Source organism: Sordaria macrospora, chromosome 3 (assembly GCF_033870435.1).
Source record: "Sordaria macrospora chromosome 3, complete sequence".
Lineage (NCBI taxonomy): Eukaryota > Fungi > Ascomycota > Sordariomycetes > Sordariales > Sordariaceae > Sordaria > Sordaria macrospora.
The window spans coordinates 2,910,611-2,937,632 of NC_089373.1; the positions used below are offsets into that span (position 1 = coordinate 2,910,611).

The 27,022-nt window shown below is 51.9% G+C and overlaps 9 protein-coding genes across 9 annotated transcripts; 3 read left to right on the forward strand and 6 right to left on the reverse strand.

Annotated features, from left to right (window-relative positions):
• Positions 1-12: 12 nt before the first annotated feature.
• Positions 13-1,033, reverse strand: SMAC4_04684 (uncharacterized protein; the record flags this gene model as incomplete). Its single annotated transcript, XM_066090159.1, has 3 exons — positions 13-446; positions 630-734; positions 900-1,033. 3 exons carry the CDS (start codon positions 1,031-1,033, stop codon positions 248-250), a joined length of 438 nt encoding a protein of 145 aa, XP_065946512.1. The 3' UTR covers positions 13-247.
• A 258-nt stretch (positions 1,034-1,291) lies between these two features.
• SMAC4_04685 (uncharacterized protein) lies at positions 1,292-3,995 on the reverse strand. Its single transcript, XM_003346464.2, has 3 exons — positions 2,557-3,995; positions 2,264-2,483; positions 1,292-2,187 (listed from the first exon to the last, which is right to left on the reverse strand). Exons 1-3 carry the CDS (start codon positions 2,839-2,841, stop codon positions 2,132-2,134), a joined length of 561 nt encoding a protein of 186 aa, XP_003346512.1. The 5' UTR covers positions 2,842-3,995; the 3' UTR covers positions 1,292-2,131.
• A 15-nt stretch (positions 3,996-4,010) lies between these two features.
• Positions 4,011-5,348, reverse strand: SMAC4_04686 (uncharacterized protein). The gene is made up of 3 exons (XM_003346465.2): positions 4,649-5,348; positions 4,416-4,564; positions 4,011-4,355 (listed from the first exon to the last, which is right to left on the reverse strand). Exons 1-3 carry the CDS (start codon positions 5,146-5,148, stop codon positions 4,222-4,224), a joined length of 783 nt encoding a protein of 260 aa, XP_003346513.1. The 5' UTR covers positions 5,149-5,348; the 3' UTR covers positions 4,011-4,221.
• A 572-nt stretch (positions 5,349-5,920) lies between these two features.
• On the forward strand, positions 5,921-6,491 carry SMAC4_04687 (uncharacterized protein; the record flags this gene model as incomplete). Its single annotated transcript, XM_003346466.2, has 2 exons — positions 5,921-6,314; positions 6,386-6,491. Exons 1-2 carry the CDS (start codon positions 5,995-5,997, stop codon positions 6,489-6,491), a joined length of 426 nt encoding a protein of 141 aa, XP_003346514.1. The 5' UTR covers positions 5,921-5,994.
• A 95-nt stretch (positions 6,492-6,586) lies between these two features.
• On the reverse strand, positions 6,587-8,182 carry SMAC4_04688 (uncharacterized protein; the record flags this gene model as incomplete). The annotated part of the gene is made up of 3 exons (XM_003346467.2): positions 7,925-8,182; positions 7,615-7,832; positions 6,587-7,504 (listed from the first exon to the last, which is right to left on the reverse strand). The coding sequence occupies exons 1-3, from the start codon at positions 8,097-8,099 to the stop codon at positions 6,587-6,589; spliced, it is 1,311 nt and encodes a 436-aa protein (XP_003346515.1). The 5' UTR covers positions 8,100-8,182.
• A 218-nt stretch (positions 8,183-8,400) lies between these two features.
• Positions 8,401-14,893, reverse strand: SMAC4_04689 (uncharacterized protein). The gene is made up of 8 exons (XM_066090160.1): positions 13,437-14,893; positions 13,135-13,350; positions 12,735-13,022; positions 12,511-12,679; positions 11,758-12,454; positions 11,110-11,690; positions 10,566-10,648; positions 8,401-10,484 (listed from the first exon to the last, which is right to left on the reverse strand). The coding sequence occupies exons 2-8, from the start codon at positions 13,156-13,158 to the stop codon at positions 8,586-8,588; spliced, it is 3,741 nt and encodes a 1,246-aa protein (XP_065946513.1). The 5' UTR covers positions 13,159-13,350; positions 13,437-14,893; the 3' UTR covers positions 8,401-8,585.
• A 29-nt stretch (positions 14,894-14,922) lies between these two features.
• Positions 14,923-18,138, forward strand: SMAC4_04690 (uncharacterized protein; the record flags this gene model as incomplete). The annotated part of the gene is made up of 3 exons (XM_003346469.2): positions 14,923-15,229; positions 15,306-15,448; positions 15,528-18,138. The coding sequence occupies 3 exons, from the start codon at positions 14,923-14,925 to the stop codon at positions 17,751-17,753; spliced, it is 2,676 nt and encodes an 891-aa protein (XP_003346517.2). The 3' UTR covers positions 17,754-18,138.
• Positions 18,139-18,316: 178 nt separating this feature from the next.
• On the reverse strand, positions 18,317-18,982 carry SMAC4_04691 (uncharacterized protein; the record flags this gene model as incomplete). Its single annotated transcript, XM_003346470.2, has 1 exon — positions 18,317-18,982. The coding sequence occupies one exon, from the start codon at positions 18,980-18,982 to the stop codon at positions 18,317-18,319; it is 666 nt and encodes a 221-aa protein (XP_003346518.2).
• A 4,573-nt stretch (positions 18,983-23,555) lies between these two features.
• On the forward strand, positions 23,556-23,956 carry SMAC4_04692 (uncharacterized protein; the record flags this gene model as incomplete). The annotated part of the gene is made up of 2 exons (XM_003346471.2): positions 23,556-23,698; positions 23,774-23,956. 2 exons carry the CDS (start codon positions 23,556-23,558, stop codon positions 23,943-23,945), a joined length of 315 nt encoding a protein of 104 aa, XP_003346519.2. The 3' UTR covers positions 23,946-23,956.
• Between the last annotated feature and the right edge of the window lie 3,066 nt (positions 23,957-27,022).

Here is a 27,022-nt window from a genome sequence, read left to right on the forward strand (position 1 = left end):
CTCGTATCGGGAACCTCGTCGAGTTGTAATCCTGGGGTAAGTTACAATCGCATAGCATAGCCTTGACAACTCTTAACCACAGCCTACCTGGGCAAACAGCCGGTCATCCCAGCCCTCCACACATGCGCGCATTGAGTACGCTCACACAGAACCATATCCAGTTGCTTTCAAGACCTTTTCATGCCCTATCTATCTCTAGGTATCATGTCATATTCCATCCCGTTATATATATATCTCTTTCCCGCGCTTAGTCAACCTGCTTGTTGAGGGCCGCGAGGATAGCAGCGGGGTTGGCACCGACGACATCGCCAACCTTCTCGCCGTCCTTGAAGATAATGAAGGTGGGCATGGCGCGGATGCCAAGCTCCTGGGCGAGGTCGGGAAGATGGTCGACGTCGAACTTGGCGAAGTAGATCTTGTCCTTGAACTTCTCGTCCTCGGACCACCTTTAGTAGGAGGAAAGGGTAAGCAGTTAGCTAACTGTTTTATATGTACGGAGATGGGAAATTCGTTGCGTTCGCGCGTTGTGTATCAGGGAAGAGATGGGTGGGAAGTATGTTGTGGATGCTGAAAGAGCACAAAGCCAGGGCTGGGACTACTGGGGTCGAGGGAATTCAAGGGGAACATACTTGGCGACCTGGGGAGCGATAGCCTTGCAAGGACCGCACCAGACAGCGAAAGCGTCGACGATGACGATGGGGTTCTTGGCAATGGCCTCCTTGAACTCGCCGGTGCTGTTGTGTAATACGAGTTATTGTCAGTCATTGGGCACATTAGTAGACGGGGATGCGCCGGCGCAAGCAGCAGCAGCACAAGCAACGGCAGCAAGCATTGCGCCGCGATAGCTTCCATCACAGCCTCGAAAGGGAGAGAGAGAGGGGGGGCAATATAAAACTCACGTCTCAAAGATGTGGACAGTCATTCTGGGCGACGAAGTGGTGAAGAAGCGGGAAGCGATTGAAGGGGTATTGGTGATGATGGGGCGAGGAGTAGCTCTGGCGACGGCAGGTCTGATGAATCTGGAGGAGAACATGGTGTAGTAGATTTGGGAAGGGAGGGGGAAGAGGGGTTTTTTACGGTAAAATCGCAAAACAGAAGGCTGAGCTTTTTTACGAGACCACCACTACCGATGGCTGCCAAAGAAACGGTACGGTACAATCACGCAAAGGGAAGGCGGCACATGGGAAGCTCTTGGCTGCTCTTGCCCACTTGGCGCAAAAGCTTACGGGAGCTTATGAATTGTGGTGGGGCCTTCTCGATGTCCCTTGATGATGTAAGAAAGTCTCCATTTGCCAGGTCCCGCCGATGACGCGAACGGGAACCTTTGCCGGGGACTCCAGCTTCGCTTAGCTGACTGAGGAGGTCGCGACATCTTTGATGTGGGGGGACCCTATTGACCCCGCCATCTACCAATTGCAATGGAAATGTCCAACTCCGATTTCGCACTCTTTCCCCTCTCGTTCTCAAACAAACTAGGAAATCCAAATCTTAACTTGATGTCCTCTTCATTCCATTCTTACAAATCGCTGTCGCCAACAACTCGGTCGAAGATCTCTTCACTCATCGCTGTCATATTGTCTCAGTCCCTCCATCAATCGACAAGGCTGCAACATTGTCTTGGTCCTGTCAGCTCTTCATCAACGCACGTCATTGCACGCGATAAGCACTATCCGCTCGCGCCTTAGCTGCTTTATCTTGCAGTCTGTGGCGCAGTCATCCAGAACACCATCCTGTCGGCCGTTTCAGGGCTGAGATTTTGGGGTCTCGGATACCTGCGCTTCAGTCACACACGTGCATCCAGACATCCTTACCATTGCTCATTCTATACCTCGCGGACGTCATGGGAGGTTGGATTGATAATGTGCCCTGATAGGATTCATGGCATTTTCTACTAACCTCCAGGCCGAAACTCGAACGGGACAAGATCAAACATCAACACCATGACCAGTGTGGCTGAACCTCCAGTCGCTGGATGTGGATCCCCTCAGGGGTAAACAAAACATTCAGGCTCATCGCTAGGGCAACCATCTCCTCTTTCGTCCTGTTCCATCCAGCTTCGCGGATCCTCAACTGAGCTTCACACACAACTCATCCCTGTCATCCTTCTGGATGCCATTGATAAATATCTGTTTTACGTGGGAACGGCGACCAAAGTTACTTTGATGCAGAATCGGTTCGGATCATTCTCTGTTGTTCCTGGGTTAACCCACCATCCAATACACAGACACCCCGAAGATGGAGTTGGACAGGCCACGAAACTTACTGGTGTTCCCCGGAGGATAATACCGAAACTCATGACTACCATCGAACGAAGGCCGCACGCAAATCCAGCCTCCGGGCGTCGCATTCTGCTTCCCCACGAACCGCAGCTCGGTCTGCAACGTGTCGGTGTCCGGGTTGCAAGCATACGTCGGCTGGAAGAGGGCTCTCGGGTCACCGCGTTCCGTCATGAACATCTTGACAGTGTCGTCGATGGTGGATTCCTGCGTTGGGAGAACAAGTCAACTTCATACACTCGGACAGGTGTCTCCACCACGGGAACTGCAACAAACTTACCTCGCCGCCAATGACAGCGTTAATGGAGACCCAATTGATCGACCCATTGATGAGACGCAGGTTGGTAGTGGTGTCGCCCGCTTGTGGCGAACCTCCGACAAACAGGTGCCGGTCACCACCTCCAGAGACCATCAGGTTCATATACTTGTTATGGACTGCGGGGTAGGAGGCATTTTGGACTTGGACTCGGAAATCACTGGCGATGTTGTTGGAGAGGGGTGTGCCTGGGATCGTGCAAGCGGTAGCGGTCGTGATGAGGGCCGTAAGGCTGAGGAAGAGTCTCATGTTGCTGATGGGTAACTGAAAGAGGGTATACGAGGAAAGAAGTTGCACCCAACATGAGAAAACCAAGTCGGATGCCCGGGCACGCTCGCTTTATAGAACCTTCTCACAACGGTAAGAATGGTATGTTTGTCAAACGGCCAACTCACGCCCCTGCGCTGTGCTTCCCCATGGGGCATATAAAAACGATATACCCACCGTCAGCGGCATGATATAGATCGTGCCGTTCGCCTTTCAGTTTTCCCCGCCTTTCGGTAACAGGAGGAGAACCTTGTATGTTTGATTCTGGGCTTGCTTTGTTGTTTACTCGGCTCTTCTGAGCTCCCTTGGCCTGTCTACATTGCTGCCCCGCTTGTTCTGGAACGTTGATCTGACAATGTCGGGGCAGCAGTCGCTTATTCAGGTCTCGTATACATGCAGACAAGAAATGCTTCGCCTGTGTAAGCGATAGCCTTGTCAAGTCTCAATTGGCCACTGGACGTGAGGTGCGGTAGTAGTATTGGGGAACTATTAGGTCGGTCTGCGTTGCTACGACCTCATCGAGTACTTCCGAGGTTGCAGATCTAGCTGATGGAAGCATATGACTGGGGAGATGGCACAACATGATGCCGTCGAGTGTGAATAGATACGGTTGACATGTTGACCGGTAAAACTAGGGAATAACGGTCAGCTCTCGGGAGTCGGGTCATCATTAGAGTGATCTTTCCCGCCTAGCCTGGACTATGGAATGTTTTCTATCATGTGTCACCAACTCCATACGCAGTGTAACGGGCCTTGGTTCGTATACTTGTATCCGCGTATGTGAAAGAAGACTCGAAATGCGGCCAATCATTTGTATACCACCCGAACCGATATACGAAGGTTGCCTGCCTCTACACCATGCGTACGATATCTTGCTAGGGCCTTCACAGCCCCGTCCAATATACTCCAATCCATGGATTCGGAGACCCGAAAAGCTGGGGGGTCCCATCAACTGCCTCTCATCCCCGGGAAATGACAGGCAACGACGTCCGTGGTACACAACATATGCTGCCTCCTGCAAGGGTTTCTCAGCCCCGGCCGGTCAAGGTTCCCTACGCCGAGGGGGGGAGAGCCTTGTGGACTGCCTAGAAATACATCACCCACACAAGTATTTCTCGCGAGGATACATACTGATGGTTTATACGTCTATTGTCTATATCATGACGAGGAAAGACCGCTCGCTTCTTTCTTCTTTCCTTCTAAGAGGAGGAAATCCCAGAATGACTACTAGTAGCCTGCTACTAACCAGTCCTATCACTCCTGTACCCAGTCTATGCAGTGTCCAGAAACTCCAAGCCTAGAGAGAGAGGGAACAAAACAGATATGGCAAACGCTCATTATAAGCCTAGCTCACGACCTCACTCACTTCCTGCCAACAGCAGCCTCCTTAACAGTCAGCTTGCCCGCAGCAATGTCCTTGACCACCGCGAGGATCTCGGTAAAGTCGTGGAACGTGGTGAAAGGCACGCCCTCATTTTCGCAGTAGGTGATGAGATCTGCGTGGAACATGTTAGTAAGGTGTTATTGGTAATTGTGATTACAGCCGCATAACATACCCTTTCCGGCCTTCGCAAAGAGAAGATCAGTTTCCTTGGCAGCTGAGAGATCCGAGACGCCATCGCCGGCATAGAAGAGGGTTGGCCTTTGGCCAGCGGGCAAGTTGGCGTAGGGGCGGATCTCGAGGGACTTGTCGTGGCCAAATCCACTTGTTTGTTTACACTAAATCAGCATCCGCCGTCCAAAACCACTACTACTACTACTACTTTCAAAACGAGGAGCAGCAACAAACCTGTCATCATGGAAAGTAATCATCCACCCTCCCTCCTCATTCAGACTCTTCTTGCCCTCCCTAACAACAACCTGGTTGCTAACAATCTGCAGACTATCCGCCTCCTCTTTACCCAAAAAGTGAGCCAACAGCGCCCTGATCACGGGCTCCATGCCACCGCTCAAGATAACGATCGGCATATTGTTCTCCTTGGCCCAGTGGAAGAACTCCTTAAAGCCGGCGTCCAAGGTGATGTTCTGCAACAAAGTCTCGATGCACTTGTCAAAGGGCGTGCTGATGCTGTCCAGCATCTCCTGGAAGCTGTCGCGGAAGTCGCGGTGGCCGAACAGCACGTCCTCGTTCCCCTTCTTGCGCAGCGCCGGGCCGAACCCCAGGTTGTCGGTCATGAAGTCGTTGCTGTCTTGCTGCGTGATGGTGCCGTCGAAGTCGGTGAAGAAGATGAATTTGGGGTTGGTGGCCATGGCTGGCAAGGAGGGGGATGACTGGTCGCTGGAGCCCATTGTTGACGGTGTTTGGGTTTGAAATTGGGTGGTTGCTGATTTGGGTGAGAGAACTGAAAATGGGAGAGGTATAAAAGGAGGTAAGCTTGCGAGGAAGTGAAGTGAAGTGAAGTGAAGTGAACTGAAGTGAAGTGAAGTCAAAGTCAAGTGAAGTGAAGGACCGGAGGAGGTCCGCCCGGATAACAAAGGAGTGACTCGGCGCGCGGGGCGATCCCAACAGAACCTCCCCCGGTACTGGGCCCGCGGCCCAACGGCACAGCAAGCGGCAGTGGACAGAATTTCACAGGGTTGGACCCCATCGGCACGGTGCCTCCGACCCCGAAAGCCCTGAAACCTGGCGGCCGTGTCCCGATGTTAGTGGACCGTTTTGGCGGGTTCTACCCACTGCTGCGTGTTAGGGCGCCGATCCCCGGTTTGTGAACAGGCGATCGACATTTAGAATATGGCCGTGACGGTAATGTTTTGTAACCATTGACATTTTGCTTCGAGGAAGCCTAAAACAATCAAAGATATTTCGGCAAAGAAGACAGTTTGGTGGATACGTGCCATTCATAGCTTTCTCAAGCCTTGAAAGATACCTTGATGACATGTTGCCTCTGTAGAGGACATCAAGATGGGATAAGGTATCGGACCGGAATGGTAATTTACAATGGACGAGAATATGCATGTACCGAGCTTACCCCACTCTTTTTCTCCAAATTCCAAAAGTTCCCAAAGTCCATGATTTCATCGGCCATTCTTTTGCTTTTGGAATTTTTGCTTCCCTTTCCCACATCTAAAACTCCTCCTTCCCGAAATCTTCCACGACTTCCCAAACATCTCAACTACACAGAGCCAACCGCAACCATGGGCAAGCCAAGACGCCACGCTCACGCCGCCGACCAGGAGTCTCTGACCCCTCCCGACCAACTTACCGATTCGCAATCCATTGCGCGCGTCATCAAGGCCGAGGGCAACAGCAACTACGTCTGCGAGCTGCCCAACAAGAAGACCATCCTCGTCGAACTCGAGTCGCGCTTCCGCAACACCATCTGGATCAAGCGCGGCGGTTATGTCTTGGTCGACCTGGGTTCCATGGAGGAGCGCAGCAAGACTGGTAGCAAGGTTGTTGGGGAGATCATCAACATTGTAAGGGACGAGAAGGCTTGGAGGAAGGAGGCTTATTGGTATGTTGAAAAGTTGCCTGGAAGTATAATTGCAGGGAACGCAAAAGGCTAACGCACGGACAAAAACACAGGCCCAAGCAGTTTGTCAGACAAACTTACGACGAAAGCGAAGACGAAGAGGAATCGACTGTTGGAAAGCTCCCGCCTAGCGACTCGGAAGACGAAGAGTACGAGTGAAGCAGACAAACGGAGAACAGAGAGATACCACAGAGATACCCAAAGAATCACATTATACTCCAACCAGAAAGATCAGAGAAGCAAGCAAAAATACATCACCGCATCGCCGCCTCCTCCTTCTTTACAGACGACGACTTCGTCCCAGGCTCCCACTCCTCCCGTGCGCCGAACCAGACTCCCGCGACCGTGACACCCAACACACCCACTACCACCGCCGAGCTCACCGGCGTACTAGGAAACACATTCCACGCCCACTCCTGCACCGCCCACAGCAGGTACACCAAAACAGGGTGCAACCCCGCGCGCCAGAGGAGGAACGGAGTCGACCAAGCGACATAGGCATAGAACTGGTAGTGGAGGGACCGAGCAAAGAGGAGGCCGACAGCATTGGCAGACAGGATCGTGGTCAGGATATACTTCGGAGTCACATCCCGTGCCGCAGCGCGGTGTTCGGGGCCAGTTAGCGGCGGCCTACCCGCAAAGAGGAGAGGAGAGATTAGCTGAACAAGAGACTTGCGCGCAGGTTTGATCCAGCGGGTGGTGACGAATATTCCCAAAACTGCAACGTGCAGAGCGAGCAGCGTGAGCGCGAACCCCTTGCTGAGAAAGGCTTCCTCGCCGACGAAGCGCCAGTTGACGGTCCACTTGAAGAAGAACTGCCGGGAGAACTCGAAGGCGCGCGAGAGGTATTCCGTCGGGTAGTGCGCCAGGAAGGGAACGCCGATGAGGACCTGGGCTAGAATCATTGTTGCCACGAGTAGTAGGGTGGTGACAAAGCTGCCGCTGCCGAGGAAGAGGACGATGCCGACGGCTGGTAAGGAGAGCAGTAGGGTCATTTTGACGCCTAGGCCGAGTGTGTAGAGTAATGCGCCGACTTGCCAGTTGCGCCGCTGGAGGAAGAAGATGGCGAGCCAGAGGAACAGAACGGCGAAGCAGTCGTTGAAGCAGCGCAAGACGAAGATGCTGTGTAGCCGTTTCGAGAGGATCAGGAGCGGGAAGAGGTATGGTGGTGCCTGTTTTGTTTCATTTCACTCTGTTAGCTATTGTTGTCGTCCATCCAGCCTTGTCGCAAACCCATTTGTAGATGTTTACTTGCCTTGGCCTGCCAGTAACTCCCCATCACAACCGCTAGCGTAACCATATAGAGCCCTGCAAACAACTGTTGCGCCAGCAAGATATTCGTCCCCTCATCCGTCAAGTGGTATAATCCGGTGTAGATGTAGACGTGCGCAGCGGGGTAGACGAGAGGGCCGGTGCCGCCGCGGATCTTGGTGTAATCGCGCTCGCCCGAGAGGATCTGGGAGACTTGCTCCATGTAGGCCGTCCAGTCGATTTCGGTGTCTGTAGGCGTGAAGGTAATTTGCGATCGTCAGCATATGAACAGGGGCAGCTTATAGTCCAGCCCGCGCGCGGCACCGGTTACTAATACGTACAAGGCACTTTCCAAATGACCAGCCCGCAGAGGAGCGCATCGGCCAGGAAGAGAGCTGGCGGGATGAGCTTCGAGAGAGCATGGCGACCGTTGGCGACGTCGAACGCTAGCTGGATTGCTTGTTGATAGAGGGGCGTCGTCGGTTTTGGTGCTGGCATTCTTGATGGATCGGCCATCTTGACGAGGCTTTGGGTGTTGTGCCCGGTGATGCGGGCGGGATGCACTTTCGTGACTGTTGGGAGAATGAACGGAAGCTGTCGCAAAGAGGACGCGTTGCGATCGGGCCTCGGTGGATGACTTTCATCCAATCTCATGTGCTAACAGTCGTCATTTTAGACAGGGGTTGCGGTGCACTAATTTGTATTGGATTCCAGGGGTAGTGAATCTGTTAGAATGTGGATTCTGCCCGATAGGGGCTTACTGTCAGCGTTCACTAACAACCTTGATGGACTGTATATGGTATGATGCTAGTCTTGTACTCGTATCTGACGGGATTCCCGGTCTTGAGTTCTTCGCGCTCATGCAAACTATGTAATGTACATATGTAGCTCGTCGCAAACTGCCAAAAAAAATACGCTGAATTCAGCTCTTCCACTCCCCTCAAACTTCCCCTCAAACTAAACCGATGTTCATTCTATGGTATGTGCCTATTGCTAGAAAAGTTAGAAAAGTGATGGTGAGTTGCTCTTGAGATCCTGTTTGCACTTCATACCCCGTTGCACCACCACCAGCTTGCCTCTCTTCGCGTACACAAAGTCGCCCACAGGAGTGACAATGGATGGCTCTTCTTCGCTGGTATTCAGCCAATCTGTAGACACATAGAAGTGCAATCCGAGTCCTTCCTCCGTCCTCTCGTTATCGGACTGCGCCGCCATCGTGCACACCCACAAATCTCCATCCAGAAAGACGGCGCGGTTTTGATAAACACCAGCGAGGCTGTGTATGTGGACATCATTGAGGTTGTAAAGCTCTTGCACATGAGTGTGCCCTTCCCCGAAGCCGCTGACTGGCCAGAAGCTGACTTTTGCAGATGACGACCGTCTAGACGGGGCCGATACAGTAGTGACGAAGTGTCGCTTGTCTTGAGTCACATGTACGCGTGCCCTCAGGTAGTCGTCCTGTAGCTGCCAAGGGTTTCCTAGATGCACCTGGTCTTGAATCAACTGGATCCCTTGCTGGGGCGTGGTGAGCTCTTCAAAGTCTTCCCAACCGTATAATCCTGCTACATCCGGGCCTATCATGACGAGTTGGTGGCGGTTGTGTGGATGAGTAACCCAGGCCGGATCACCCTTCTTCCCTAGGATCCGTCTCTCTCCTAGCATTGATCCATCGGGAATTTTCCACAAGCTGCTGGTGTTCTGCGCAGACACCAGTAAACGAGTTCCATCATCGTTGAAAATCAGTTGTCGAACTCCACCATCCACCCAGCGGTCCAGTCGGAAGTCGACTCTAACCTGGCAAGCCCAGCTTTTTGGTGTAAGTTGGCGGAGCGAAACTATCATAATCCTCCCTGAAGTATCGCCGGAGGCAATAAGCTGCCCCTGGGCGTCTGAAGACCAAACAACAGCGCTGACGTGCACCCGTTCATGTTTGTAGATCTCCTGGAGCTCCTTGCCAGTCTTCGTATCGTATATTGAGATCCTCCCATTGCTCTTTCCACAACATACGAAGTCTCCCGCCTTGTCAGTCGTAATCACTGTAATCTCGTGTATGGCCCTCGCAGATTCAAGTGAGGTGGTGATCGGTAGGCGAATGGTTTCCGACTCTTCGCTGCTGGACTCGTTGTCACGGACGTTAATCAAGAGTACCTCCGGAACCCAGATGTTGCAGTCCGATGCACGGATGTCGTACAAGCGATCCCCGGCAGGATTGAAAGCCATGGCAGTGACCGGTTCGTCGTACTTGTCCATGCTATAGAGGAGTTCAAAACTGTCGCTCGAAAAGATTCGAATGCAACCGTCGCCATCAGCACCAGCAATCAACGTTCCGTTTGCGTTGCACGTAAGGGTTTGAGTCCGGGTATTGGTGTCACTGCCATGGGGTTGCCCTTCGTTCAGCCAGAAGCGTGTAATTGTTCCATCTTCGTTGACACTATATACCTCGTGGCCAGAGGGATTGAAGCACGCATTCAAAGGGTTCCTTGTGGGAAACGTGGTGAGTAGCTTGCCGGTATCAATGTCCCATACTTCTAAAGGCCATCCTTTGTACGCAAGGGCAACTCTTTGGCACTCGCTGTCGATAGAAACTCCCCATGGCGCTCCACGGTGCCGTCTCTGACTCTCGCCACCGGGCTTCGATATACGCATCTTCCTCCTGTCACGTCGCTTGAGGTCCCATACGCTGATGTTGTCTGCCGAAACCGAGACGAGCTTTTTGTTGTGTGGATGGAAGGCGAGAGCTTGGCATCGGGCCTCTGACCTGTTGAGCAGTCTCACCACGACCTCTCCGGTCTTGATATCCCAGACCAGGATGAATTTGGAACCACCCGTGACTAGCCGATCTCCCGCGGTGTCGATCTTGATGGCTCCTACCCGCTCTCCGTGTTGTATACGGCGAGACTCCTGGCATGTCTCTATCGTGTATACAACAACAATCCCTTTCTTGTCTGACAAACCCACTGCGAAGTAGACGTCGCCACATACCAAGCTCTTGCAGACTTCGCCCTCTTTGCCGACATTAATATGTGCCAGACAGTCATCCCACTTCTTCATAGAGGTTCCCACAACTGACACGTCCCCAAGTGGCCCAAATTGGGAGCCAATGCATGTATGAGACGGACAGAAAGGCGGGATAAGTTTGTGAATGGAGAAGGGATGGCTCACGATGTTCTGGCAAACTTTGGAACGATGCGAACAAGATCGATGGCCCAACCTGAAAAGAGTTGTCTGTCCCGAAGTGGTAGTGGGTACTGTTGGACCAGGTGCTCCAGGGCCTTGGCCGCTGCATTTAGATACCACAAACGATTCATGAGGCCGACAGCCTCTATCCAAGAGAGAATGGATGTCCGGAGAAACTCTCGAAGAGCCACAATAAGGTCATCATCAACATGCGCCTGTACGATGTGTTTGAACCAAGACTGCGCAGAGTATCGGAGAAGCGGATGCACATTGTCCATTGACCTTGGAGTATATGTAATGTAGGAGCTGATTGGACTTCGAAAGTTGCGATGTTTCCATATGCATAGACATATCTTGAACAGGCTCTGGTGGCCGTCCGCTTCATCAACAGCGAACTCGGAATGGGTTCCTTGTAGCAAGAACTCCCGCAGCGTGCTGTGGATGGGATTGACGATGGATGTGGTCTCTTCCATCTTGACGAGATGAGGGCATGTCTGATTAATGGTGTAGTTGAGGTTGATAAGGCGACCAAACTGGGGTTCGAGGACAGTCTGGAGTTCCGTGGACTTGAGGGGCCGGATCGAACAGACCGTGTATTGAAGGATTGCTTTGGCGAGTGGCTTGCTGGCCGGCCTAAGACTTTTCGACATTCCGTCAACGATCTGTTCGTAAAGATCGGTCATTTCCATCGGCATTGCCTCAAGTGCTTCATAGATGCCGTCCTTGGTGTGAGCGGTTGCCAAAATCTCCTCTAACGCCAGCTTGAGCCACAAGAAGATCCCCTGGGACTTTTCGACAACAAGGGAGATGATTTCCTCCCGCTCATCCTCGTCAAAAGGAAGAAGCTCTAGTTGTTGGCTGGCATAGGCGATCATGTCGGCTTTCGTATCGGCTGGTTGCAAGACTTCCTGTTGAAGGGCCGCCCCTAAACTGCAAAAAGAACGCAAGTTAGCAGTGATAATCAATGGCAGATCAGCACTAGGGACTAAGCACGTACTTGAGTTTCTGGAAATCACGTTCAAGCTCCATACCGGCTCGAGAGGCAATGATGATCTTAATTTGTGACTTCGTGTTGTTCTGTATTCTTCCGATAAGGGAAATGATCTCGCTGGGCCGCTCTGCCTCGTCAAGCCCGTCTATAACCCAGAACCAAGGTTGAGGTTGTTTGATCATAAAAAGTGTCCCTAAGAACAGCTTCTGCCAGAGAAGTCGCGTCGACATCGATTGAATCTTCGCATGGTCTTTGTCCATCTCAGCCAGGTGATTGTAAAACTCTGGTAAACAGGCCACCATTTGCGCAAGGGTCGAAAGGAGAAAGGACCGTGTTGTCCGTTTTGCCGCGCTGTTCTCTCGGAAGAAGTAGTAGACGCAAAGCTGGTTGTCATCTTGGAGCTGGTCGACCACGGAACTCATGAGAACTGATTTACCTGTTCCAGGTTGTCCCTTGAGCCATAGGTATTGCACTTTGGGCAAGTTGTCCGGTTCCCGCCATTGTTGGTACGCCTCTTTCTCGCAGATCCAGGAGCAAGAGTCGTACACAGCCCGTGAGTCTCTCTGGAAAAGCAGATCTTCCTCTGATGAATCCTCATACCCTAAGATCTGTGATAGCTGTTTGCTTGTCAACTGACCTGGAGCCACTGAAGCCGAATATGTCTCCCTCTTTTGCACTGCCTCTGGTAATGGGTTGAGCTCGCCTGTGTTGATGTGTTGTAAGTATCTGCACACCGTTTTTTGTGGCATCTTATCTTACCTGAGCGTTCTGTGGTACTCTGAATCACATGAGCCAGTAGGTTCTTGAGCGTGGTGTATCCAGGATCTTCACGCGACTCAAATTTGCAGATAGTGTGATGGTCGGCATCGATGTGAGAAGATATTTCGTTTTCATACTCTAGAATGGCCGAGCTCCGCTCTACAACAATCTGAAGCCGTGTGAGGATATGGGAATGGACGGATCCAAAGATAGCATAGACTTACAGCAGATTTTCCAGGAGCGAATGTTGTGGGCTGGGTCTCGTGGAAGGACCAGATTGACAGATCGGCCGCATAATGGCGGAAATCTTCGTTGATGGCGGTCAGGGTACTGGAGTTGCGCATGAGCTCCTGGACAAAAGCTTTGGAGCCTATGGTTGCCGACAATATCCTGTGAACGGAAGTTGCTGATTCGGAGCCGCGATGCGGTGTCCCCAGGAAAATCACCGCCCCAGAGGCAATGCAGTCGGACACCCTTTTGTACTTTGTATCCAATAAGGCCATCATGTAGGCCTAGGACAAAGATATGGTAGTGAGGTTAGAGATTTGCTTGACACGAGCTAGTCGAATGCGCGTTGGGGAGACAGGTAAAGCATGGAGGGAATGAAAGGTGGACTCATCGTACCTTTTTTACCACCAACCCACCCATGGAATGGGCAACGAAGATGATAGGGCCATCGGCATACGATGCTGTCAGAATTTCGAGATTTAGCCTTTTCGCAAAGTCCAATATCGTTGCCGTTGACTCTTTGGACGTCGCGTAATCAGCACCATACCCAAAGGTGCAGATGCGAACGTTTTCGAAGCCATGCTCCAAGGGCAGCCACTCTCGGGGCCAAAACTGAGGCATTTAAAAAAGTTAATTCATGGAAATCAATGGGTAAGTTTGTGATGACTACCTCTAGAGATGGAACTGGGGATGCTCACGTATGCTGCGTTTCTTTGATAAGACCAGGTCTTGATAGGATGTCCACCAAGGCCATGTACAAAGATGATGGTGGCTCGGGGTTTCCGAACGAGGAGTAGGGGAGGCTGTGAGAGAATGGAGCGGACGCCGGGAGGATCTCTTCATGGTTTCCAAGCTGTGAGTACATCGTTTACCCAAGATAAAAAAAACACATTGTTAACGCTCGAGATTACAGTTCCAATGCGCATCATCAGCCGGAAGCTGTGGAGAGAGCATTGCAACTGTCGCTGGAAAATCTGGGCATGGAGTACCGTAGGTTCAACTGTCTTGGTCCGTAGATTGCAGGAAGCTAACCGCATCCCTAGTTGACCTGTACCTGATGCATTGTGAGCCATTCTACTAGACAAGTCACGACATTAGGTATTGCCCCAGTCAGAGCTTAACTTTTCCATCTTGTTGGAACAGTTCCGGTCGCATACCATCGAGAAGGGGATGAACCTCGGAGCTGGAAAACTGCACGAGACGCAAGTGGGAAGGTGAGACCACTAGATGTGACCGACCTGCTGGATAAGTGAAGCTACGATGAACGTGGAAACACCGAGGCTGACGTGTACCAGGCTTTGATCGACAGGGAACTCACCTCTCAAACCGGACTGACCTGGAAAGCAATGGAGAACCTCGTTCATAATGGGTTGGTGAGGTTGATTGGTACGACAGCTCCCTCGCAAGGGCGCAAAATAAACCCCCAAGTGAAATGGCAAGACACGCAACTGACGGCCTCGTATAGGAATCTCCAACTTCAACATTCTCAAAACTCGCAAGCTGCTCGAGACAGCAGACATCAAACCGGCTGTGAACCAGGTCGAACTGCATCCATACCTGCCTCAGAATGAATTGTTAGCATTCTGTCAGAAACAAGGGATTCACGTCACCGCACACTCGCCTCTCGGAGGTCGACCTGTGGATCTGGTGGCGCCCAACAAGCATGTACCGGGGCCCTTGGATGATCCTATGGTGCGTTTTGGTTCCTCATATCGTCTTGTCCTTCTCAACTTGCCCTCTCTTCAATGCTGTAGCCTTTCACCCTCACCTTCCTAGGTCTCATCACTGACAGATTCCAGGTGAAAACGTTGGCCGAAAAACACGGTACTACACTAGCAACCATACTGTTGAAGTGGGCTATACAGCGCGGGACCAGCGCAGTACCCAAGTCCTTCAATGCTGAACGTATTCGGGAGAACTTCGAGGCCGTGGCACGGCCCAACCTATCGGATGCTGATATGGAGGCTTTAAACAAGTTGAAGGGTCCCGGAAGCTTTGTGCGCTTCAACGATCCAAGGCACTATTATGGTTTCGACAAATATGACGAGGAAGGAGCAGCATCAAGTGATTGAAAGTAACGTACATCATAATGTTATATGCCTCGTTGTGTTGATCATCGAGTAATACATCATTCATCATTCATCATTCAGGGCGATAACGTATCCGTATGGTGGGTGCTATGTGATGAACAAACAGCATCAAGATGTCGTGGGAAGTGTTCTCGCAGCTTGGTTGAAGGTCAGCAAGGGACTCCTGCCCCGGATTCCCCACTATTCCCAATCCACCAACAGCCCCCCCCCCCAAGGCCGTCCGTGCATCACGTCACAGCTCACACCTGCTGGGCGCTCCACGCGACACCGGGATTGTAACACTCCAACTGATCATCACCAAACCCAAACGCGCTGCCCGAACAAAGAGCCCAGTGCGCTAAACGACAGCCACTGCCCCAACATGGAATCAATAGCAAGGATCTCGTCGCTTCTAGAGAGCGGTAAGCTTGTCCTCTCCTCTTGAGGCTATCACCGTGTCCTCCTCCTACTGACCAAGGCGGATGCCTCCAATTCCAGCCCGCGAGCTCACCCTCGATGCCGCCTCGGCCGCCCGCAGCGCACGCGGCTCCTCCAAGCCTCTGGATCGCGTCCAGGTCAAGAAGCTCCTCGACAGTCGCAATGAACGAGAAGTGTTGGACGGTCTGCGCCGGGTCATCTCGGTACGTTCTACCCCGTGCCTCTGCTATATGGTGGTGGTCATGGGAGCCATCGCTAACAGCTTGGTCGCATACCCTCTAGATGATGTACCGCTCGCAAAAGACACACCCACTCTTCTCCTCAGTCGTCAAGAACGTCGCCTCTCCGAATATCGAAATCAAGAAGCTGGTGTACATCTACCTGATCCACCATGCTGAAGAGGACCCCGACCTGGCCCTGCTCTCCATCAACACTATACAAAAATCCCTCTCCGATTCCAACCCCCAAGTGCGCGCCTTAGCTCTAAGAACAATGTCCAACATTCGAGTGCCTGTTATCAGCCAGATTGTGTCGTTGGCGATCAAGAAGGGCGCTGGAGACATCAACCCCTACGTGCGCCGAGCCGCTGCCTTGGCAATCCCCAAGTGCTACCGACTGGACCCCTCCCAGATGCCCTCGTTGCTGGACTATCTCTCGACACTCCTCGGCGACAAACAATATTATGTGACGGGCGCCGCCGTTACAGCGTTTCTGGAGATCTGCCCAGACAGACTAGACTTGGTACACAAGCATTACAGGCAGTTGGTCAAGATGGTGGTGGACATGGATGAATGGAGCCAGCTCTCGACACTGCGACTCATGACGGTTTACGCGCGAAAATGCTTCCCTCGACGAACCCGAATCGTAAAAGCCCAGAACAAGGCAGCCGATCTCCAAGACTTCTACGGGGACAACGCCACCGCGAACACGGATGATGACTCCGAGGGCCAGGAGGTCGTTGTTCTTGACCCTGACCATGAGCTCCTCCTTAACAGCATCAAGCCCCTCCTCCAGTCACGAAACTCGGGTGTGGTGGTGTCAGTAGCACGCTGCTACGATGCGGTAGGCACGCCCGAGTATGTCAAGACAGCCATTGGGCCCCTGATAGCTTTGCTACGAGGCGCTCAGGATATTCAACAGGTTGTGCTGTTCAACATCGTATCCATCTGCCTTACCCGGCCTGCCGATTTTGTGCGCTACGCCTCGCACTTCCTTGTGCGTGCGACCGATACACAACCCGTGTGGGAACTCAAGCTGGAGCTTTTGACTCTCATCTTCCCACATACGCCTCTCCATATCAAGAGCCTTATTCTCAACGAGCTCGAGCACTTCAGCCGAGGAACTGATAAAGCGCTGGTCAGGGAGGCGGTCAGGGCCATTGGCCGCTGTGCGGTAACAGACTCAACAGCTGCACCCAGGTGTCTGCGGTTGCTCCTCAGTCAAATCACTAGCTTGGATGGCACGCTGGCCGCAGAGAGTTTGACAGTGATAAGGCATCTAATCCAACAGGATCCGACCGCACACGTCGCAACGGTCGTAAGGCTGGCAAAGAACTTGGATTCAGCTACTGACCCACACGCACGCGCTACCATCATCTGGCTAGTAGGCGAGTTCTCCGGCCTCAACGGAGAAGACAACATTGCCCCTGACGTGCTCCGAATTCTGCTCAAGGAGTTCCCCTCCGAGTCAGAGATTGCCAAACGACAGATTATCCTGCTCGGCGCCAAGGTCTACCTACACTACCTCAACCGACAGATCGAAGCATCACAAACCAGTGACGGAGAACCCGGGCCTCCACCCAAGCTCCTCGAAGACGATGACCATCCGATCGCCAAACTATGGAGTTACGTGCTCCTCTTGGCTCGCTACGATACCTCGTACGATCTCCGTGACCGCACGCGTCTCTACAAAGCCCTGCTCGGCGTACCCCAGCTTGCTACGCTCATGCTACTCGCCCCTAAGCCCGCACCGCAAGCACAAAGCCCCTCGGAAATCAGGCGTGGATATACCCTTGGCTCTTCAGCCTTGGTTCTCGCCGATGCTGCTGGCGTCCATGGCGTCAGGGGCTACGAGGACTTGCCCGATTGGGTTGAGGAAGGAAAGCAGCCTGATCCGAGACTGAGAGAAACAGGCGTGCCTCCCGCGACATACGGGGAGAAGCGAGTCGTGCCAGCCTTGGAAATTTTGGATGGCGGATCGTCTAGGTCTAAGCCCTCGAAAGCCAATGGTATGGGAGAGGCAGTAGGGACCAAGACACTTGATGATTGGCTTGCGGAGGAGGAGGAAGTGAGTAAGAAGGCGGTGCCGGCGGCAGCACCTGTGCAACGGCAAGTTGCGGAAGAGAGTGAAGAGGAAGAAGAGGAGGAATCAACCGAGGAAGATGAGGAGGAGGAGGATGAAGAAGAAGAGGAAGACGAAGACGAAGATGACGAAGAGGAGGAGAGTGAAGAGGAAGAAGAGGAGTCTGATGACGACGATGCTGAAGATGCGAAGCTAATGGGGACATGACACTCACCTGTTTGACACCGAGGACACGATAATTGGTCAAGAGACACACATTTTATTGATAATCAACGATATACCAGTTGCGTTATTCCTTTGGCCCCTCCTACTTAACTGTCCTTGACTCCTTCCTGGTTATCCGACAAATTTATCAGTTCCTTCCATATGGATAACGGTCGGTTGTACTCTTCCATCTTCCCACCTTTACAAAAACAATGCAATCCGAATATTCTTCCATGCCACGGTACAACAATCCCCAATACCAAGTTGGCCTCGATATTTTACCAGGCTCGGGGACTGGTAACAGCGAACACAAAGACAACAAGGAAGGCAAGGACAGAAAGACGCAACTGTTGGTTGGTGGGGACTTGCGAGCGAGATCAACCTACACCCCGCGGACTATGCCACAACCGACAATTCAGATCTCATGTGGCGAGTGAGTGCGAGGCTCACTCACATACTCACATAACCACATGGCCGTTTCCCGGCGCCGATGCCGGTGCTGGTGCCGGCGAAGGGAACCGGGAAGAGGAGGGGCTTGGTGCCCCGCTCCTGCGCCTCCTGGCCTCTCAGTCCGCGGTGATTTCCTCCGCTGGGACCTCCTCCTCCTCCTGATCGGAAGAGGCTGAAGAGGGGATTATTGCCCCGCTCCTGCGCCTTCTGGCTTCCCAGTCCGCGGCGATTTCCTCTGCCGAGACGTCCTCCTCGTCCTCCTTCGCACCGGGACTCGAGGGCTCGGTGGGGGGCGTCGAAGGAGGTGTACCTGAGGTGGTGCGGCTCGGGATCGGGTTCGGGCTCGGGTTGGAGGTGGGGCTGGGGCTGGAGGTAGGGCTGGGAGGAGGAGCAGGAGCAGGAACAAGAACATTCTCCCTTCCGCCATGGTCCTGTCTCATCAGGCCCGGGGTCCTCACGAGGATGGCAAGGATGGGCAGCAGGAGGATGAGGGGGGGGGGGAGGAGGAGGATCTCCAACAGGCCGGTCAAGTAGAGTAGCGTGAGTATGATGGCAATCCATGCCCAAATGCAGGCCCAGCTCGAGCTCGTGTCCTCGATGATGTGATTGTTGGTGGTGGTGGTAGGAGTAAGAGTGGCAGTTGGAGTTGGAGTGGCAGTGGCAGTGGGAGTTGGAGTTGCAGCGGTGGCAGGCATGATGGCCTTATCGCTCTTGTCGTTGTTGTTGTCGCTCTTTTCGCTGTTGTCACCTCTCGGGTCGTGGGCGTTGTTGGTTGAAGACATTTTCGGAGCTGCTGGCTGATGTAATCTCTTGGTTATCCTGGGATTTTGTCTCGATGGAGAAAGATTAGGTCTACTACATCGACGTTTTTTTGAGATTGGGTATTTGTAGGTAGTGTAGAGAGGTTTTGGGGGGAAGGGTGGTTGAAGTAAGGTACTTTGCCCAATTGTTACACCTAGATAGAGATTTATTCGATGGGTGGGTGCCCTGTATAACGTACAATTCAATCAATGTATACGGATGAAGAGTGGAGCGAAAAGGGTAAGGAAAAGGAATATTTATGTGAGCGGGAATGGGCGAATTAAATAGGAAATTGATCGGTTCTCCAGGTACCTTGTCATCTCCCGCTATATATTGTACGGACTTCTTCTCTTGATGCAAGTTGTTTTAATACCAGTGCACGTCCGGAGTGCATATTTAGAGCACGCGCATTCATCTATCTTCAGGTCCAAGAGATAAATAAGGTAAGATATATTTCGGACTGGGTGATGATATAACTGAAGTCCTCCTCCCATTCCGCCACCTTCGCTTCCCGAGGCTGGCATATGTGATGCATCATCATCATGACCAGGTTTTTTTTTTCTTTTTTTTTTTTTTTAAAAAGAAAAAACCAAAAAATAAAATAAAAAACCAAAAACGCACGTTCATGTATGTATACATGTTGTATGGCTTCAGTCATGACTTCGTACACTCCGTTTTCCCGAAAGAGCCCAGGTTAACAAACATACGGGAAAATCTGTCTGCACTACCTCTCTCTCCTCCAGGACAAATCAACGTGGACTGCATGGAGCCCGGCCTGATCACCAAGAAAGACCACGACATCGCCTGAAAAGCACCAAGACGGTTTCCCATTCGTCTCATTACTTTCCTTCTTCTCACTTGCCCTCAAGGCCATTCCTAGGTCCTCCCAAAAGCTGTTCACAGCTTGACAGACTAGACTCTTCGGTGTCTTGTCGATTTGTCCTTGATATCGGGCTCTTGGCTAACGGTTGTATATCAGATATTAACACACTTTAACATTGTTTGACAAATTTTAATTTCTCTCTAAATATTTTGGCCGAATTCTCTTTCGTCTGGTCTCGTTTGTGGAAAAAGAAGGACAGTTGGGAGTCTTTCTCTTTTTTTTCTTTTTCTTTTTTTTCTCTCTGCTCCTTCTTGCACCTGGAGGTGTCACCAAATCTCCGCCAAAAGGAAAAAAAAACTTTGGTGCGTGTACAGTCAGTCTACGGACCTCGAGCTGCTCAATAATTGTATCGAACAGCTCTGGCCGATATGTTAACAGCACCCGACATGGATGAACGATTGGGCCGCTTCGACAAGCGTCTCCTATTAGGTAGCTGGTATCTACCTACAAACACCGTGCGCTTGGAGGTGGACTTCGATCCAATTCCCTTGCGTAGGCCAAGCTAGACAACACGAGAAACTAGGTACTAACAGTTCATAATACTGCAGGGACAGTTTTCTTGAGCATGTGGAAGCGCTGGGACTGCTGAAGAGGTGAGCATTAATGACAAAACGAGAAAGTCACTAAACCGGGGCATCTTGTCCCCGCAACAAGTACCTTAGCAAGAGAGGACTGGTTGGTGATGTTCGAAGATTGATGTATTGTTATTTATGTACTGTAGTCATCTATCTACTGACTGTATCCGTCCCTTCGTACCAAGTAGGTTGCGGGCTCAATGGTGACATGGGAAGGCGATGAAGATCAGCCCATCCTACTTACACTGTTAGGTCTGCTTCCGTCGGCATGAGTTTGTAGTTGAAGGGGTGCTTCAATGTCCTGGTCTGGGTTGGCAGAGTTAACAACTATCGACCTCCTGCAAAGAGATCCAGCCTTCTGTCGTGCATGTTAGTTTCCCCTGGGAGGCGTGACACTCGGTCCGCGTGGCTCCCCCAACAGCTGAACAGCTCTACGTTACTCCCTGATGTTGGTCCAAGTATGATTCGAGTCGCAACTGTAGTCGTTGGGCATCTCGCTCGCCGCATGCCTGGTAAAGTCAATATCGCCGTTGCTTTGCCCATTAGCGCTCTCTGACTCCGACCTTCCCTCCCCCGAACAGCAAATCGGGGCGGCCCCATGGAGTGCTTGTCTGGTGCTTCCTCGCGGGGAAGGCACCGTGGATTCGGGAAGGGTTAACGAGCTCCGATTAGCAGGAGAAAGCACAGCGTAGGTGAAGACATTGGCCGAATGTGACGAGCGGGGGGCGGGAAGTGGAAGTCTCAGGCGACGGCTGAGCAGACGGAGAGTGGGAAGCGATGTTCTCTCGACGATGATATGGCGAAATTGTGGCTTTTCGCGACGTCGCCAGCACCTACCTGAAACATTTCCTACTCAATCACTTCCTTCGGGTACCAGCTAAATTGTTGGCGGTAGTCGAAGATGGCATCATCCGCTTGGACTGCCACTGCCGTGTGCGTAGAAGCGAGTCACTGAAAGATGCTGGTGTGGTTGTCGCTCATCCCATTCTCCGGGCTGGCTTCCTCTGCAACCTTGGGCGTCAGTTCTAACCCAGCCGTGATGCTTTCGACATGTGATTTTCGACGGGAAAATAACCAAGTCCTCCTCGCCCTTTCCTGCTCACATTGATAACGTCGTCTCATCCGAACCTGCAACTGATGAGAACGGCTTCGAGATTGGAAGGCGAGGGGGGAAAAGGGCTGGAGCGAGGCGCTGGGTAGAAGGATCCCAGTGTCGACCATCGAAAGAGTGTACACTTGGGTAAGTGTACATCTAGAGGTACCTAGGCTGGACATTGGACGCTCAGTTAGAGCCAAGGCCGCCTTCCACGATGAGTTGATGTTTCTCGTGCATTTCGTGCAAGGCCAACGGAAACATTTTGAAATAGGTGGCTTTAGCAGAAACAGGGTTTCGGTAACGGTTGCAGAGACGTATTCTGCTATAGAAAAAGGTCCTGCAAAGTGGTGATCCGAGGGGAATTCCCTGTACACTTGGTTATCACTGGCCAAACTTCAACGACCTGTAAATGCCTACCAGGGCGTCGTAAGCAATTTCTGGAGGCATGATGGTGGGCAAAGAATGGAGGAAGGAGGGTTGGCGGCAGGTAACAATATGGATGACAAAGTACATTTGGCGAATGCCGAAGTTAAGGTGAGTCCATCTGGAACATCAAGCCTTCCATGGTTGGGCCGGGAAACTTACTCAGGTTGCTAATGTCGACTTCCTCCCGGCTGGGCTGTGCGAGTGACTTCCGACCAGTTGCGTTGGTTTATCAACGGTAGGTGCTGTAGATACCTACACGACAAAGGAATTCCCGAAAGACCTCTGGACTCTTGGGTGTTTGAGGAAAGGGCGGCCTGGCCCCTGCCCCTGAAGACGACGGGGGTCGGGTGCAAGGGAGCGGAATGGAATCCAACCAACAAGTCTCCCAGTTGTTACCGGGCTACCGCCAACCCTCACAAAAATACACCAACTGTGGTAAGGGCACATCTCATTCAACCCATGTCCATTGTTCCCACCTCCACTTGAGGAATGGGCATCGTCCAGAGACACTTGCCCACAGTCGACGGTCCAGGACACTCGGTCTTACCTCTCCATTCACCTTCAGTTTCCGTCCAAGTCTACAAGCTACAGCACGGCACTCGGCTCCTCTTTCAACTTGGCACACGAGGTATGCCTGGTCACGTCACCCCTTGAGTTTGGTCATCAACCGTTGGCACGACTGATAACAGTCGAGCTTGGAAATGGCGAGAGCACCCTACAGTGAAAGTCACGCTTTTCCAGTCACCAAACCACCTAGGTGACTGCCTACCTTACCCATCCCATCAAGCGCACCTGCTTGTGGCACCGAGACTGATCGACGGACAGGTTGAAGTTGGCCGTGATACTTCTTTCCTCCTTGACCTTCCGCTTCCTGTTGGCGTTGAGAACCTCAACCTACTCAATACCACCAGCTTCGAAGCACGGGCAGGGGCAGGAAGCTCAGGGGATCACCTGCTACCTCTAGGCACCATGTCTGAGTGTCCATGTCATCCCCTTCTTGCCGATGCATTCCCACTTCTTTCCCTCTTTTCATGATCCCGGAACGGTAATGCCCCTCGAAGCAGTTGCCAACATTGAAACCAGCCGGAGCCATGTCCTGTCTTCTTCCCGACCCGCCACAGTCACTACCACCTCTCTACAGGCGCTGACAATCACATGCAGCTGGATCTGATCAAAACCTCTTGATGCTTTCCATCTTCTACAAACTGTTACTACCGAAGTTGACGTTTTTTGCTCTCCATGTTGCAAATAGACCCAGTCTCCCTTCCGCATCCACCAGTCGTTACTGTCAACTGAACTTCAAAAGAGGTTTGGGTTGACTGCGTCCGGAGATTACTTACCTTCGGGCCTAAATCGCTCATGCTGAGCGACGGGGATGATGCGAAAGTACCATGCCATCACCTTCTGCAACCAGCAATCTGTCTGGACATTGAGGAGGGTGAGGAGAGAGGATGCTTCCCTGAGATCTCAAGGCGCCCAAGGTATTTAGATCCAACCGTCCCCCGCTCACTTGAAGGTCTTCTTTTCTTTTCTTTTCCTCTTCACCCAAGCGATAGTTTAGTTATATAGCCAAGATGACGACCTTCATCAAAGATTATATTTTTGGCCCCCTTTTCGCTGGTTGCGCCGGCATGCTTGCCAAACCAGTTTGCATGGCCGCAATGCTAGTGGTTGGCTGGCTCGCCTTGCGGCCGCAGAGTGTCCCCCTCTGGCCTTTGTAAGTCGATCCTCAACGGCTCTCATTCCACTTTGATATATCCAGCACTTTGATGAAAGCTAACAGATGACACAGTCAGAGGCCGGGAAGGGTGGATGCCCCCCGGGATTTGGAAGCCGCATGGGGTTCCGATGATGCCACCAATGGCAAGGACGCCAAGAGGGATCCGTCCTGGTACTTGGTGGTCAAGCCGGAGGCTAGGGCTACTGTGGGGACCATCCCCCCCCGGGTGGTTCGCATGACCTAGTCAACCACTAGCCGCAGCCGGTGGGAAAAGGAGGTAAGCGGATGGCATATTGTTTTGTTGTATCATTAACCAGATTGTTTGAATGCAGTGTTGCCCTTCGGGGTTGTTGCCCTTCAGGGTGGGTTCTGTCCGGGGAAAAATAAAAAAAAATAAAAACTTTGCGTTCACTTACACTTTTGTGGCTTCGGGAACCTGTATCTAGGAGACTTTGGGTCTAGTCTGAGCAGCCTGTACTTAGAGGATGTTGGGTCTTGGATTTGGTGGAGGTCAATCGTCTTGTTCCAACGAGGAGGCTCTGGGCGGACTCATTGATGGGGATTTGGGAAAGGATATTGGTTGGGATGGCAAGGTGCTGTTGTTGGGGAGCATGTTTTGGAATGGATTATGGGATTTGGTTGTCCAAGACGCTGGATGGGTGGCTGTTTTTCTTTTGCCCTGGTTCGCTCATTTTGCAGGAAGACTTCTTTGGGAGGATATTGGATGAGATGGCCAGGATGCGGCTGCTTGGGTGAATACTTTGGGCCGAACGTCTGAATTTGGTTGTGGAAGACATTGGTTGCGTGGATATTCTGGTAGGCACGTCTGAGACGATCTTTGGCAGGATGTTGGAAGGATTGTGTGGAGATGTGCAGGGTGATGGATGGAATCTTTTCTGCCAGTTCATACAGGAAAAGGGAAGTTTTGGGCATTTGGATGCAATGGCGGCATTCTCATTGCTCAGGTATGCTCTACTTACCCTTTTGACCATTCCCTTGCAAGGAATCTAACAACCACACAGGCAAAGCTCTTCGGCTCCATTTGTCTCAGCATTTTCTTCGGACCGTTCCAATCATCATCGCGCTCGGTCCAGTCATCTTTGCCTTCTTGACTCTCGTCACACAAAGGAAACATTCGCTGAAACGGACATCAACCTCACCAGTTCATATAACAGTTGTCGCCAACGACACAACTCTTCGATTCTCTCAACACTCTCTTCGGACTATTCCAATCGCCACTGCGCCCGGTCCACCCATCTTTGCCTTCTTCTTTCTTGTCACACAAAGAGAAGGAATTGACCGAATGGACATCAACAACCTCACCAACTGATGATACAGCAGTTGTCGCCATGACACAGCCAGCACCAAGACGCGAATACACTTGGCTCAGCACCTACACACTCATTTCCCTGTTCCTCCAGTATCTCACACATGTGACCAGCACGAGCTGACACCATCCATTCACACAAATCGTTGCGACGTCAACTGTCAGCTGCCAAACGACAAACATGCCGCTGGCTTTCCGTCTACCATGTTTCATAGAAGAGGAGGACAGGCTAATGAGCATGAAGCTGGACCGTTCATGGCATCACACTCTTCAGATTTGACACCATCCAACCTTGCCCAGGGCTCCAGGATCAAACAGCACAGCCCGCCTTGGGCCGCCTCATCCGCGAGTGTCAATTCATAGGGCCGATCGAGGCAAATTACCTCAGGCCCATTCAGTACACCCATGCGATAGTGATGCTCACGACGAGGTTACAGCCAACCGAAACCAACCGCATGCAGAAGTAACGCCATATCTCTTGGTCACTTTCAGGATGGAGGATACTCAACACACCGGACCCCAAACGACTTTGTTTCTCGGTATCTAACGTCTAGATCTCCACGATTACTACCAAGCCCAGAACAGGCAGAACGGCAAGAAAGAAAACACAACGACAGCCAGTCTGCCAATTTCACATCCATTACCACCCTGGCCCCCGTCGAAAACCCCATTCAAATCGACAGGTCTGCATTGCATTTCATGTTAATGGCCGCCCCGCGATCGGTAAAATCCTGTGATTTCCTGAATGTCAATGACACCATCCCGCGCGCCGGAGCTGAATGGGAGAGTTGGGAGATGTATCAATGGCAAATGCCACTCTGGTAAATATTCCCTTTTGCATCCACTACCTAGTTGGCAGCACCAGACTGAGATGTCTTGTGGGATCCATTGTCATTTTACCACCAGTCATCCAAATCTGGCTACAGGCCTTCGCCTGCCTGGTGCTACAAGAGGTCGAGTTCGAATCACCCACATAAACAACCACAATACAATGCGGCCCATGTGCATGGGATACACAACCAGGATCAAGATTACCTCTACCATACCCCAGCCGATCCATCAGTCGGTGCACCTTCTCGCCATCCTGTGACACTTTGTCGCCTTGTTCAGCCGCACCGACACGCTGACCTTGATTTACGTGGTCACCATTCTCCTTAACATGTGGTATTGCGTCCCGGCAAAACCAACATTTCCGTAACAGCAGAACAGGCACACATGTTGGTTATCAAGGTGTATTGATTACCGCATCACTGCTGTCTCAGCGTCTCGTTTAGTTGTGTCGATGGACCGAACCCCGGTTCATGTGGCCACCTTCTTTGGCAAAATCGGCACTCAACCATTTGGCCCATGTCACCGTCTTACATCTGCCCGGTTGGTTCCTTCTCGCGCTCATCCTAGGTCACTGGGATGGTTGCAATCCACCAAGGCGATCGGGTTTTCTACTACAGGCCTGTTCGGGTCCGCGGTTTTCTCTAATTTGCCATCTCAACGCGCATGTTACGCAGCGCTGCACTCATGCAGCATCAAGGCACCATTAAGGCAAGCCAAGACCATGGACGGATTCACTTATATCGAGGGCTCCCTCCTCCCCTTCGTCTTCTTTCCTTCTTCCTCTTCAAATCAACAATCCAACCACCACTATTACCACCATCACTACTCTGCTCATCGTCACTCAGATAGTCATTGTCACTAGATAGTCGTTGTCACTAGGTAGTCATCGTCACGCAGATAGTAAATTCAATCTGGAATGGCTTCATTCACGTTCCAGAATCTCCCCCTTTACAAAATATTTGCCTCATTGATCGCCGCTCCCATAGCCACCGATCCCCTCCAGCAGGTAGCTGATCTGTCTCTTCTAACAAATCATCATTCCCATCCATTGTGATGCATCTTGCAATACATCTAACATTGGGTGAGCTGGCATCAGTGTGTGGATGAAGAAGGAATGTTGACTTAAGGAATAACATGCAGTAGGTACCTGGGTAGTCATTTTC